Genomic DNA, 15056 nt, shown 5'->3' with positions numbered 1-15056 from the left:
AATTGTAACAGAGAATTCAGCAAGAACATTTGGTTTTTTATTTGTGCGACAATCTGAGTTAGTCAGTTTGAGTAATGTTATATCAACTGTATGATCAGTTAATCTTTGATTTAATCTTTTTCTGTGTCTTTTGAGATACTATGAAATAAAAGTATTGAATTTGCTGATCCGAAATTTGTCACATAGGTTAGGATATTAGTGGAGAGTGAACAATTGAAAGGGGAGGCAAGTGTCAGATCGTTCATAATGTAACAAATGATATAACATGGGATGACATCCCAAAAGAATATTAAGTGTCATGAAAAAGACTGAAGAGCAAGGCTTAACAATAATCTTGCCATTATTTTCAGTATTTTATGTTCAGTGGTACGGGAATAACAAGAAATATGAGTTTAATCTATTACTGGAGAGAAGGTGCAGGAGGTTACGACGACACTGAGACCAAGAATAATCTGTGCAGAATAGATCACTTAAACAAAGTGGGAACAAATATCCTTGGCATGGCAATAAAGGTTAATATGGAGGAGAATTGACTCAATCTGGTTGAGTGGACGAGGAAGTAAACAAGCAGAGAATAAAATAAAACATGCAGGGTGACCCTTCTTACTTGAGTAATTCGATGATGTTGTAAATTGATGACTCGTGAAACTGCCATTTGCATGCTTCCAAATACAGCCACTACTTCCAATATCTTATCATCAAAAGAAGGGGCTGTGAATATCTGCAGAGTGAAGAGCAAGGGTTAGGTCAGCAATTATATGATTGCACATGAGATTGCAGTATTAAGCATTGCTGTGCAGGGATGAGTACCATGGCTCTGTGCGTTCTGTCTACTATATATCAAAAGGAATACTCCATGTGCAATCCCCTTTATTTTTATATACCATCATTGGCTCTTAATTGTACTTACATCGTCTTCCTTGGTTCCACCCCAAAAGTTGGTACCACCAGCATAGCTGGGGATGTTTAGCACTGCAATACCCTGCAGGCTAGGCAGGAGAATGCGCTGTCCATCACACTGCATTATAGAATAAAACAGAAAAGTTCAATACTGAAATATAGCCGCCATCAAATGGTCCAGATCAGCATTAATAACAGGAGTAAAGCAAAACAAAATGTCTGAGGTCATTGAATATAATCAATCATAATATACACAGGGACACAATAAGCCTGTTGCAGCCAAACCAATGCTTAAAAAGGTTAATCATGATTGTTTTTGCTATGATGTTTTGCAGCACTATACATAAAGACAAGAAACATGTATACCTTGTTTAAAATACTTTGTCAACCTGCTTTGTGACTTACAAAGAATTGTGCAAAGAATTATTCACAGATCTCTTTATTCTCGTATCCACTTTTAAATTGTGTCTTTACTTTGTTATACCCCTTCTTTTGTCAAGCAAAATGTAACGCCACATTTCTAGGCATTAAATGCCATCTATCTGTCCATTTCAACCAGCTTGGTGCGAACTTCTTGAAGTCCACTGCTATCTTCCTCACAGATCACTTCACCTTCAGGTTTTGTGTCATTTGCAACTTGGAAACAGTACTCTGCACACTTAAGTACAAATCATTAATGTATAATAAGAAAAGCTGTGATGCCAGCAGCGACACCTGAGGATCTGTATTGTACATTGCTGAGGACGAGTCTGAGGAACAATCTTTTACTATTACTGTTTCTTGTTACTTTGCCAATTTCCTATCCATGCTGTTCCATCCTCTTCTGTGGTCTTCAATCTTGACGACAAGCCTATCACGCACCACTTTATCAAATGTTTTTTGGGTCCATATATACCATAACAACCTCATTGCCCTCATTGACTGTCTATGTTACTTCATCAAAAAACTCAGACATGTTATAAATACTCAATTGCATATCTCTGCAATTTCCCAGCAGATTTGCTCCACTATAGTCCCTGTATTCTCATCACACCTCCAGCCGATCATATTCTGTCTTTTATTATTCCAGAATATCCCCTGCAATAGTCTCATTAATCCTCCTCTGTCTTTTCTGCACTATCATTTTGGACCACCAGTTACTTAGAGATATTTGAAAAACATTCCTGCCTTTAGCTGTGGCTGTTTTACCACAGCTTCATAACACAACATGGTTAATTGCACATGCAACCCACAAAACATGTTTAATATGCTTCTTACATTTATGTTGTGCACTCTAAACCTTTCTTTGACCCCCCACCCCCCCTCCTCTATTCTCCCTTGGACTGGCTTTGTTTATAATCTTTCTATTTCTTCTATGGTGCTTTTCATCATTTCTGTATCTATTTTTTTCTTTTTCAATGCTTCCCTATTGTACCCTATTCTTTACCAAATAACATGTTTTAATTCCATGACTTTATTTAAACCAAATGCTTTCTTAAATTCATTGGGATTTCTGTACTTCTTTTACTCAACAGGACTGTTTTTACCAATTAGATAGAGCTCTAAGGGCTAGCGGAATCAAGGGATATGGGGAGAATGTAGGTACGGGTTATTGATTGGGGACGATCAGCCATGATCACAATGAATGGTGGTGCTGGCTCGAAGGGCCGAATGGCCTCCTCCTGCACCTATTTTCTCTTTTTCTATGTTAACCTTAACATTAATGGCAGTCCATCTCCCTTGCTTCTTTTAATAACTGGGGTTCTCTTTCCCCAGAGAATTTATCTCTATCTCTTGTGCTGCTTTTAAACATTCAGAATTTCTCCCATTCTCCACTTATTAATTCGGGCTGTGCTTTCCACGCTCCTTTTAAATGATCCGGGGCTGTGTTTCCCATGCCCCCTCTAAGCTCACCAGGGCTATGTCTCTCATGCATCTTTTACCAGAGGGACAGAAACCTCAGTTTATTTTTTTACACAGAAGGACACTGTTTTTGAAGGAAAAAAGTTAGCTAGAATACCCGAAAATGTCTTGTTCTTCATCCATTAATACTGGGGGATATTTTACGGCTACCACAATAGGCAGCTCGGGACTTAGTTGAATATCTGAAATATTATACTGGTGTAGCATTGTTTGTCCATGAATTGGGTCTTGAACTCACAATACTCCGGGTATCAACATGGACAAAGTCGCCATGCACAGCATACATGGGATAGGGCAGTCTGAGCTTTACTGCATCTGACCCCTGTATTTCACTCAAGGCAGCCTGGTGAAAGATTCATTCCTCAGCTCTAACATGTGATGCAGGGAAAAACCAAAACAAATTACTTAAAACGTTGGCCAGAGACAGGCAGATGGTCTAGAAACTGTGGAAGTGAACAGGATGCCTACCTCTAATAGCACTTTCTGCTCCAGGTTTTTGTACGTTCTGTGTAGCAGCTCCTTGGTTCCAAGAACCCCATACCACATCATATTTTTTGTCCGACTCCTGAGAATAAACTATAAAAAGTTAAATACAATTCATAAGACACTAACAACAAATAACAAATTTCATCACTCTGAGTCATAATGACGTCCCAGTCGATTCTGGACTGGTCGAAACTAAATCTGAGGATTGTTGTCTGTCACTTGTGAATACAGAGTAGGAGTAAAATTGACCCAGTCTATGATTAAGGTTCAGGACAGAGTGCACTACCAGGAATGAGAAGGTAACTGAAGAAGAGAATAAACATATGGAACAATGAGATAAAAATAATAAGGAAAGAAAGTAGAGGAGGAGGGAAATTCAACCATAAATTAAATTGGCGATAATGAAAGTTGGTGGGTTAAGTATGATCAGCAGCATAGAGATTTTCACTTCTGCACAATGTGAAGTGCAATGTGAACTGCAATGACTTCTGTCATTTTGCTCTTCACCTGATGTTAACAATTATCTCCTTCAATGTCATGGAACATGAAGCGTGGAGAAAGTAAACTAAATGAGCAGCTTTCAACAGTGCTCCGCAAGGATGCGTTCTCAGACTGTACTATACTCCCTGTTACACCCAAGACTGTGCAGCTATATTATGCTCTATGTCCATTTACAACTTTGCAGTAGACGGAAGAGGACCATATCATGAATATTGACGAGACGGAGTACAGGAAGAAGGTAGAGAGCTTAGTAAGATGGTGTCAAGACAGCAATTTCTCCCCCAATGTCAGGAAGACAAAGAAGCTAGTTATTTAGTCCAGGAAGCATGGTGGACCACACACTATGCCCCAATCAGCATCAAAGAGCACTTCAAGTTCAAAGGCATAAATATGACCAACATTGAAACCGCATTGAAACTAAGCACACCAATGCCTCTACTGAGGAAGTTCAAAATGTTGTCCTATAACTTTTAGTAACATATACAGATGTAGTGTAGAATGTATACTATTGGGTTGCATCACAGCTTGGTTTGGGAATAGCTCTGCCCAAGACTGCAAGAAATTGCAGAATTATGGATGTAGCCCAGTCCAGCAAACGTATCAACCTCACCTCAACATCATCAACTACGTATACTTTACGGTGCCTCAGGAATGGTGGCAAAATAATCAAAGACCATTTTCATCCTGATCATTCCATCTTCTCTTCTCTCCCATTGAGCAGAAGACGCAAAATCTTGAAAGCGTGTACAATCAGATTCAGGAACAGCTTATTCCCCTTTATTATCAGACAGAATGGTTCTTCCATAAGCATAGACCTCCAGCCTACCTCATTGGAAACGTTGGACTTCACTCTGTAACTGTACTGTTATAGTATTTTTAAAGAATATTCTGTATCTTGGTTTTTCTTTTTGCCCTACCTGCGATACATTTACATGGCTTGATTGTACTTATGTTTAATTTGATGCACAAACAAAAGTTTTTCACTGTATCTCGTTGCACGTGACAATAATAAACCAGCGGGAGGACCAACTGAATCTCAGTTTACTCACCTGCATTTTTCTGGATGTTCGTCACGTTTGTTGTTGAAATCTAGGGATATTTTTGCATCCAATCCAATCCCAAAGTAATTGTTCATGACACATTTTTCCATGTACCCATTTCTAAAGAACAAAATAAATCAAACTTAGTTTTATTATCAATAAGATTGCACAGGTAAAATATTTCAGTTTATTTCACCTTGCAAAGGTATATTCACCAGCTGGGAGGACCTGACCCTGACCCTGGGAGGACCCGGCCCGGACCCTGGGAGGACCCGGCCCGGACCCTGGGAGGACCCAAACCCGACCCTGGGAGGACCCAACCTTGACCCTGGGAGGACCCAGCCCTGACCCTGGGAGGGACAAAAATTGAGAATAGGGGTAATGAATAATGGGTTTCAGGAAACAGAATCAACACTTGAAACTTGAGTCATGAACAGGAATACATTTTAGGAAGGAATATAAAACTAAAACATAAAATAATCCATACAACTAAGTTAAATTTAATTTATGGAGTGAGCAAGAAGAATTTGCGGTACAAATCTACATTGCCGTCTGTACAAAAGGATTATCGGAGATGACTATAGATTTTTTTCTACAGTTTCTTTATTTTTTTTTAATAACATGTTCTCCCTTTTTCTTTGATAGACACTTCTGCTGATGAGATAATGGGTGCACTGGCTGCTCCCTGGTTGTGGCCATCATTCCTGTATCTGGCCATAAAATCTGGATAAATACCATCCTGGTGTGACCATTAATGTCTACACTTTCCGATGCCTACATGAGAGATCCTCAGCTCCACTTTTTGCCTCTATCCTTCATGCAGATCAGAAGAGTGTGCAATTCATTCTCAAACTTGCAGTACTCCCACTCTCACTCCATCAACTTTGTATTAGCTAAGGAGACTTTCTTACCAATTGCTTTTGCTTTCATGAAAGTGCTGGAAGTGACCTGGGTACTGATTCACCGGCAATTAACTCCTCTCTATCTACCTCGCCTCACCACTCTTCACTACTTATTCCAGACTGTGTGCCCACACACAATGGATCAGTGTATTCTGCAGATAACACTTGCTGTACCAGATCTGAGAAAGTCTGATGAATTATACGCTTTACGTAATCTCAACTGCAACTTTCCAATGAGCACTTGATGGGAGAGTGGCGAATGCTTTATCCGGTATCTAATCCACATTATGCCTAATGTGGGAGCATCAATAAAACAGCATGGAGGTGTTTTAATTCTCAGTATAACACACACTGCATTTGACCTGGGAATGTTTGTTGGGACATTTTAAAGGAAGATTAAAATTGTTTGAAACTGCTCAATACAATGTATGACCTGTAAGTAAGTGGTACTTGCATCAGCTGTAAAGAAGTGATTAATAATCCTCATCTTGAATGGCACAAAGAAAATTCATAAAAACAGATTCTGGAATTACACTGTGAAACTTTTGAAAACAGATCAAGCCATTTGAAATGGTATGCCAAACACAGGGGGAAGTAATTTGAGGATAAACAAAAAACTGCAGCATCTTACAGTACATACAGAGCATCAGGTTCCGAGTTTACAGAGTCAGCATGGACAAATAACATTTTGCTGATGACAGATCCTCCAGCCAAGGAAGCAGCTAATCCAGCTCGTAAACCTGAAGGGAGGTGTACAGGACAGAGTCAGTGACAAGGTGCAGCACAAAGTGGAATCAGCCACACCCCCACCTGAATAAAAGGTGTCCCCCGAGTTAACATTGTTGAGTCCAGTATGAAAGCAGCATTCAGATCCTCATCCCCCCTGCCCCCCCCCCCCCCCCCCCACGCTTTGTGACACATGATGTCCCAGATGGTGATGTCAGGTATTGAATTGAGAGAGGAAAGTCAAAAGACAAAATAATTTGCAGATTATTGTGAGAGAGTAACAGCAGGATCAGAACAATCCATGCTCCAACAATTCAAGTTAAAACTCAGAAAGTTAGAATATCTAGTTCAAATTCTATGTTACAGTTGAGAGATCCTCAATGTGGTACTTATTTCTGGTTATCCTCCATAATTTGTTGAAGTAATCTGTAATATTTGACTGCAGTTTAGATCTCTCCTTTAAATCTGCATTGATTAGCATTGCTGATGTGATCTCACTGGGCAACCACAAGAGGTCCCTGTGGCATATCAGATTTCAGTTTTATAAAATCACTTACTTGGATAAAGAATCTTGGAGTTTAACATTGGCAAATTGTCTCGATTTCCTGTTGGAGTGGGAAGTGAAGAGGAACTCCCAATGGACAGATTTCCTTTACTGATCCTCCTCTCACATGGAGACTTTGGCACTGCAATAAGGACAGCATATTGGTCTTCATCTACATTTTGCTGACTATTGCTTGGTCAGAATACATCCATTTACACTTAAGATATATCCAAAAAAAATGATTTAAAATTTGGAAGAATCCCTTTATGGATGGGACTACAATAAGACCTCAAACCAGCTAACTTCTGCAACTCAATGAAAAATGACATATATGTTTGTACGTTGCTTTATTTTAAGAGCTCATATTCAATTCATTTCGAAAAACAGGCACCTTTCTCGGCAGGCTCGAGAAATAAAAACAATCGCTGAGTTTGCTGCTTTGAGTTCCTGAATCGTCTGTATAAAACAAGGTTTTATTTTTACCGTTTGACTAAATTTCCGGATATTTACTGTTTAAAATTCTTTACTCTAAAAGCCAGATGCAACAATCAAAGATCATTGCCACTTTTTCCATTGGATATTCGACAATGTCATTCCTAGAACTCAACATTGTTTGCATTGTTCAACATTGTTTGCATCTAATACTCAAGTGCCATTAGAAAGTGCCAATTAGAAAGGCGCTATATAAATCCCATCCATTATTGTTATTTTACAAACTTCAGTCGGTGCAATTCCTACCCTCAGACCTTAGTTGGTATTACTGCAGGCCCCAGACAATGAATGACATTGTCCTTGCCTCATGACTTCAGTTCATGTCCCTTTACTCCATGGAGCATGAACCTTGAACCACGTTTTGATTATTGACATTCTCCCCTGTCCCCAGTAGATGGCATCCTTGCCTGAAACTTTGATCTTCAGCTTGCAGTACTTGGTCAATGCACCAAGTGCAATAAATTCATTTTTGCTCAGCCTTGCTCAATGGCACCTTTAATATTTTTGCAGTGTGTAATCCTGTCGCCTTCTCCATTACCATTAACATAAAGTATCTTCCAGCTTTGACCTTATCCTAAACCTTAATCAGTGACAATCTTGATAAACAACTTAGTTAATTGTTGTTTCTGTGCTATTTCCATTCATTTCACTCACCTCTTTTAGTGCCATCCTCAATTGCTAATCAATTTTATTTTCTTATAAACACACCTTTGCTCTTTCTCACAAGCTTTTTATAATAACCGTCAATCTCACTCTAGCCCCATCTTCTTTTCCCTTGGTCCTTCCACAACATTTTTTCTTTACTGGGTAGGAAGTAGCTGCAGACGTTGGTTTACACCGAAGATAGACACAAAATGCTGGAGTAACTCAGTGGGACATACAACATTTCTGGATAGGTCTGGATAGAAGGTATGGGTGACGTCGTCCATTCATGTATCCTTCTATCCAGAGATGCTGTCTGTCCCGCTGAGTTGCTCCAGCATTTTGCATCTATCTTTTTTCTCTACTGCTATCTTTCTCCATTTCCCTCCACTATTCTCTTGAAAACCCAGAATTCCTTACGCACCATCCATGGGCACGCCAACCTCAGCTGCGTCTATGTTGTGCACTCCTTATACTACTTCATCATAGGTAATTACTTATCAGAAGTTTGATACCTTTCCTGTTGACCCTTCCTTTAATGTTGGTGCTATATGAGGAGTGCAGAGAGATTTTGTCTTCGTTTTGGGTGTCTTTTCCTTCTTCTTCAGAGCAAACACCAAAGTTATAACCTTCTTGGTCTTGTGTCTGTGCGTTCTGTTCATCAACAGCTGAATAATGCAAAAATAATAGGATCATGTTTATGAACTTATTCAATATAGGTTAGCTTCATAATAGCTTTCTTCTCTCAAATGTGCATCTCATCCAAAATAAAGATACATTAATAATTGATGGCATACTGCTATATTTAATACATTTGTTGGTACAACAAGTCTGTGGAATTCTCTGCCTCAGAGGGCTAGATAGGGCTCTTAAAAATAGTGGAGTCAGGGGATATGGGGAGAAGGCAGGAACGGGGTACTGATTGGGGATGATCAGCCATGATCACATTGAATGGCGGTGCTGGCTCGAAGGGCCAAATGGCCTACTCCTGCACCTATTGTCTATTGTCTACAAGTCAAATTTCTGCAGAAATTAAATAAACATCATCTTTGCACATACAGAAATTACAGTATTTGCTGTTCATGCAGTGGAACAGTGGTCATTTTAGATGCTCAATCACATTAAAATATAATTGCAAGATTTTGGTTGCATGATAATAGGCATTGCAAAATTTCTGGACTTGAAGGTTTGAAAGTTTTGAAACTTGAAAGTTTGCCACCAGTTTTCCTGTCCAATCATCACCTTCAAGAGATTGGCCCTGGCGTCCGGACTGGAGGGAAGAGATCCTTCGAAAAGTGCCACCTTAATTGACTCGCACAATGTGGGCAGGTGAGAGTTATAAAGTAGCATTTGCTGAAGTGAATCAGAAATTGGCTGTATAATAGAGCATGATATTAATTGTGGATTGGAATGGGGTATGGACTGGAGACTCACCATGCACTTAAGGGAAGATGGACACCTGATTTGAGAATTGTGTGATTGGTGTAATGGGGATGTGAAGCGGCCCAAGGACCCAATTAAACATTTTCTTTACTTAATTAAACCCTTGGGCCATTCACATCCTACAAGGTTGATGGCTACAGGATTAAAACTATCCTAGAAATACCCAACAAAGGGCATCCTCAGGACAACATGATCCAAACTCCCCAGCAGGACACAGAGATATCACAGCGCAGAAATCATATGGAGGTCACAGGTTTACGACACAGCAAGAAATGTCCAGTTGAATTTCATGCTTCAAACTGGAAAATCATATAAACCATGAATACAAACTGGTTGCAATTGTAGTGCAAAATGCAATCAAATATTCAGAAAGTAATGTTTCAGCCATGAAAGGAAGAGTGAATCATATCTCAGTTTGGTTGCTGCTAATCTTTAATTCAATGGAACTGAAGCCTGATGTTTGTGTACAAAGTGGTATGATACCTTTGTATGAACTGATCAGAATGCCTAATGCCTGTAGATATTGCACAATTACAGAGTGAGCTGCTGTTGATTTCTCACCTTTTTCGGCATGTTCTATGATCTGTCGTATTGCTTTTTTCAAACTATTTGCCCGCAACATTAATTGCTCCCTGGGCCGGAAGATCTGTGGCCTGGGTGAGCAGGCTGGTCTTTCATCGGCAATGTCGCACATGATGTTGGCTGTCTCGCCATCTTCCTGCTCCTCTGCAATTGTTGGCGGTGGGTTTGGTAGAGAGGATATTGCCTGAGATTCGTCACTGAGTGTTTTGAGCAGCGAGTCCAGTTTTTCATTAAGGACAGAGCACTGTAGTTAAGAGATAACATAAATAAGTCAGTCCTCCTATTCTGGCAATAAACTATGATCGTGGAAGGATGGATGCAAAATATTGATTTATGGTTTAAAGCAAGCATTAGGAGTTAGACACAAAATGCTGGAGTAACTCAGCGAGACAGGCAGCACCTCTGGAGAGAAGGAATGGGTGACGTTTCGGGTCGAGACCCTTCTTCAGACTTCTTAAGCATTAGTAGTTGACTGTTGAGGAGTATATTAAAAACAAAACTGAGCATGGGTGCTCAAGGATATGATCGCGCAGAAAATATAGCAAAACATTTATCATTTCTAATGATAGAGCAAAAAAAACTAATTACATAAAGATCTACAAACAACTGCTGGGAGGCTAACGTAGAGATAAGACAGCATCCTAGTCCTAGGTATGTATGTTCCTACATACCATTCAACATCCTCATATTTACTTCATACTTTCTTGCTTGTGGCATACTCCCAGTTTTGTGAATGAAATTCCAGTTGCCATTTTATAGTCCACATTACATATCCAATTCGTGCAATCTATAGCCTACTTATTCAATTTGGCCACTATCCCGCTGCTAAAGAAAGGTAAAAGCTGATTCTGAAGAAGCTCCATTAACGTGCAAAGTCAGCAGAAGGATGTCAGGGGGAAATCAGTGATACAGATGATATAGGTTTTTATCATTAAAGGACAAACTACTGGAGGAACTCAGCAGGTCAAGCAGCATCTGTGGAGGCAAAGCAATGGTCAATATTTGAATTGGACCCTAATAAATTTTGCAATGAGCCCAATGAATTTCAAGGAAGTGCTGGAAACAGGACCCCGGTGATTTCAAGGAAATGTTGGAAATAGAATCAGGGGAGTTTAAAGGAACCCAGAGTAGATTAGGGGGAGCACAGGAATCTGGTCTTGGCGAGCCTAATGCCGTATCAATGGTATTTTCAACCAGTGGAATAGTTGATTATCAGAGTTTCATTGCATAAAGGAATCCAGATCAGCAAGAAATGTGCGGAGTATGAGATTAAAAAGTGTATTCTGTTCAGTTAAATGGGTCTCACACCTAGTGGTCCCATGCACAAGGAATTGAACAGTTGTTAATGTACACAGTGAATACTAGAAACTGTAGAAATGTACGCCAATAAATGTCAGAGTGACTAAAAAATGGAACATGAATCAGAAGCCAACAGTAGCCTACAGCACTTGTCTTCCTGCATACCTTTCTTGCCATGGTCTCAGATTCTTCCCTGTTCTCTGTTGTCCTTTCATATGCCTTCCCAACCCGGGCCACAAAATCTTTAACTGTTTCACAAAGCACTCTGTAAGGAGAAAATGGGTTAACAAAGTACATGATATTATTCAATCACGCACCTGGTACATTTTCCTCTGCTAGGTATAACACTAAATAGCCTCTATATTTATTTTAGTCCACTGATTTGCAATGGCTAATAAAGCCATTAAACTATCAGCACTGCCAATTCATTGCAGTAAATTATTGTGATTAATGCATTTTAATTAAAAACATATATATACTCCATTGCACACCTCTGTAATGTTCAGTCCAAGTTCTGTAATGTATGGTTCTGAGACAGCAATTGTCCTTGAGCCCCCTGAGCCATGACGGACACTTCACTTCAGTGGTGCCCATCCATTCTGGCCACTGAGCACTGAACTGAACTTAAGAACTCAAATCCCCCTGAAACTATGTGCTTTGCGGTACAAAGTCTGCTTAGTCCTTCGTTGTGTTGATAGGGCCACTCCGAATTCAAAATAATCACAAACAAAGGCCAATTACTATTTAGCAGTGCGATAAAACTGCAATGAATCAATAATTATTATTTTTTATCTCATGGTTAAAGTTTTACATTTTGACACCTTAGGTAACTAACTATCATTGAATTAGAGTAACTGCTGGGAGTGCTCTTTGGGGCCAGAAATCGCATTCCTGGTCAATAAAGACCAAGAAGTTACAGCACAACTATATTTATTACAATATAACTTGATTATATCTTTCGCTTTCATCGCATTTCATCTGATTTTTGTTGATAAGTTTGAGAAAGCTAAACTGTTCTTAATGCCAGAGTAGTCATGCACTGCAATTTTGCTTCCACTGGTCAAATGATATTTGATTCAAATTATGACAGCAGCTGTTTCAATGCTCAGAACAGTGGCTGCTATTCTGATTTGAGGGAAAAAAGCCACTTTATACTTTGGTCTACATTTAGAATGGGATCAGTAGAAGAGGAGGCAGCTGGATAAAGTAATAAGGGTGGAGGAGGGAGTATTTGAAGTAATTCAGATTGGTAAAAGTCATGAGCTGGCATATTCCAAGTTCTTCTTGTTACAAGATACTCACTTTGCTGATGATATTACCACCGAATGCTGATCTGATGTCAGGATTTTGGACAAATGTGCTGCAACTGAATCCTCATAAGATGAAATCTGCTGCACCTGAGCAAAATTGGAATGATAAGTAAATCAGCTGCTCTTACAATTTACCCGACACCACTTCAACAAAATAAGAGGGCTATTGTTTATCTTGCCTGGGACTAATGGGGGGGGGGGGGAGGGGGGACTCTAGAATACAACCTGGGCAATCAAACCTTCAATGAGATTAACGTGTTACTCAATATGATCATGTTTGATTTCTATCTTTTACCATTGGAACACCCATCAAATCATCCCTTACTCTTGTCATTTTTTTTTTACCATTTGTTAAAAATTATCATTGCAAAGGAATTGTGATTTGAGCTACATGCAGACATGACACAGAACTTAGATTTAAAAGCCAAGATGGAACTTGCTAAAATCTGCAAACATCTGTGCCCCATGGCGAGGTTATATCTATGAACACTTCCCCTTAGTCGCACTATAATGTTTAATATTATAATGTGTACAATATGCTATGTTTGAAGGATTACCACTTCCTCACCAGGCGGGTGATGAATTCATTAGATAACCATTGTTTTCAACTAATGAAATCGATGAAACTGAATTAAGGGGTGGCTCCGTAGCACAGTGGCAGGGTTGCTGCCTTACAGTGTCAGAGATGCGGGTTCGATCCTGACTACGGGTGCTGTTTGTACGGAGTTCTTTCTCCCCGTGACCGCATGGGGTTTCTCCGGGTGCTCTAGGGTTTCCTCCTACATCCCAAAGCCATTCAGGTTTGTAGGCTTCAGCAAAAATTGTAAATTGTCCCTAGTGTGTAGGATAGTGTTAATGCACGGGGATCAATCGTTGGTGCGGACTCATGCCGAATGGCTTGTTTCCACGCCGTATCTCTAAACTGAACTAAACTTCAGAAGGGCAGTACAATGTGCAGCATGTGACCGAGGATAAAATTCGACTCTATTTTGTTTTTCTCTCATACTGTGCAACTCTTTACCTCTAAATCATCACAGAAATCTTCTGTTCCTATTGAAGGGGAGAGATGCCGAGGGAGTTTTGTTTCATAAACCATGATACCCCATCTGTAAAAATGAAGATAACGGTTAGTCATTCTTTACTGGTTTTTCATTTTCTGAAAGACAGTCCACTATCTTTAGTTACATGCCATGCTCATTAACGCACTTTTAGTCATTCACCTTATGCCTGGCACCTCTACTCCTTTCCTCAGCATGCACCATTCCCTTTCCACCACTACACGTACTATTAACCCTCTATGGCTGCAGCATTATCCTCCTTCACAATGTTCCAGCATTATCCCAATCCCACTGAATTCCCTTCCAAATATTTCCAACTAACCAGAGTTAGTAATGTGCATCCACAGTGAATAGCTTCTACCATATGCAGAACTTCCTGTTACCTGCTCTCTGCTGTTTCCGAGTTGCTCGGCCCTCATTCCCTGAACTGGCTCATTTATTAACTTCCAAGAGTTGGTAATACATGCTATTGTCTCAGCAATATGCACAGTATGTAGTGATGTTTAGTTATTAGGTCAGTTAACAATTTTATCTTTTCTCAATCACTAACCATTTTTGGTTCCATCACAAATTTTCACTGCTTATGGATGGGTTTCCTTATATCCTCTCTTCCTTGTTAATGCCACGTTTTGAGTTAGCAATTCAACAAACATAAACAAACGCCCAAGCCTAGAATTTCAGCAGGTGACTTGACTTAGCAGCCGAGATTGGGAATTGTAATTAGAAGCAGGAACCCTGACCGCTTAGTTCTCCAAAGATTAAAGGTGGCAAATTCCTTATGTAACAATTGTGTACATGAATGAAATCAGTATAGAGGGATATAGCCGTATCTCTGATTTATTAATAGAAAGGATAGCCAGTGCATTCTCAAATGTTCCTCTCACCGATCCAGCATTTTTGTACTTGCTCGTTCCAGTTTCTCCAGGATTTGTGGAAGTTGCGTGTCATCATCACAGGCTGATCCCCATCCCAGCACTCGTGCTAAGTCATTCCCTGTGCCCAAAGGTAGTACTCCCATCTGGCACTGAAGAATGTTTAAAGTTATTAAAAAAGAAAATAGACCTAACATCAATTTCTAGAAACATCTCATCCTAAAACATATCGCCTTTAAGCCATTATGAAACGCAATCTTCTTCCTTAAACTGTGTTCAACTTTGGAATATAACCTCCTGAACCATATCTCTCTCAAATGTTTGTACTATACGACCTTCATAGGCTGCGGCAAGAAT

The 15056-nt window shown here is 39.7% G+C and overlaps 1 protein-coding gene across 5 annotated transcripts in view; it reads right to left on the bottom strand.

Moving 5' to 3' along the window:
* dgkd (diacylglycerol kinase delta) overlaps positions 1–15056 on the bottom strand; it is a 126255-nt gene that overhangs the window by 25497 nt on the left and 85702 nt on the right. For 4 of the 5 annotated variants that reach the window (XM_033031423.1, XM_033031425.1, XM_033031426.1 and 1 more), the window contains 12 exons: positions 14712–14851; positions 13791–13875; positions 12762–12856; positions 11625–11724; positions 10140–10404; positions 8651–8803; positions 7015–7143; positions 6363–6471; positions 4839–4949; positions 3271–3367; positions 911–1018; positions 608–721 (listed from right to left, as the gene is read on the bottom strand). In XM_033031423.1, the coding sequence (XP_032887314.1) occupies positions 608–721; positions 911–1018; positions 3271–3367; positions 4839–4949; positions 6363–6471; positions 7015–7143; positions 8651–8803; positions 10140–10404; positions 11625–11724; positions 12762–12856; positions 13791–13875; positions 14712–14851 (1506 nt within the window). The remainder of the gene's footprint in view (positions 1–607; positions 722–910; positions 1019–3270; positions 3368–4838; positions 4950–6362; positions 6472–7014; positions 7144–8650; positions 8804–10139; positions 10405–11624; positions 11725–12761; positions 12857–13790; positions 13876–14711; positions 14852–15056) is intronic. The other variant, XM_033031424.1, reaches the window with a different exon arrangement.

Source organism: Amblyraja radiata, chromosome 13 (genome assembly GCF_010909765.2).
Source record: "Amblyraja radiata isolate CabotCenter1 chromosome 13, sAmbRad1.1.pri, whole genome shotgun sequence".
In the NCBI taxonomy this organism is placed as follows: domain Eukaryota; kingdom Metazoa; phylum Chordata; class Chondrichthyes; order Rajiformes; family Rajidae; genus Amblyraja; species Amblyraja radiata.
This window is presented reverse-complemented; position numbering and strand designations above follow the sequence as displayed.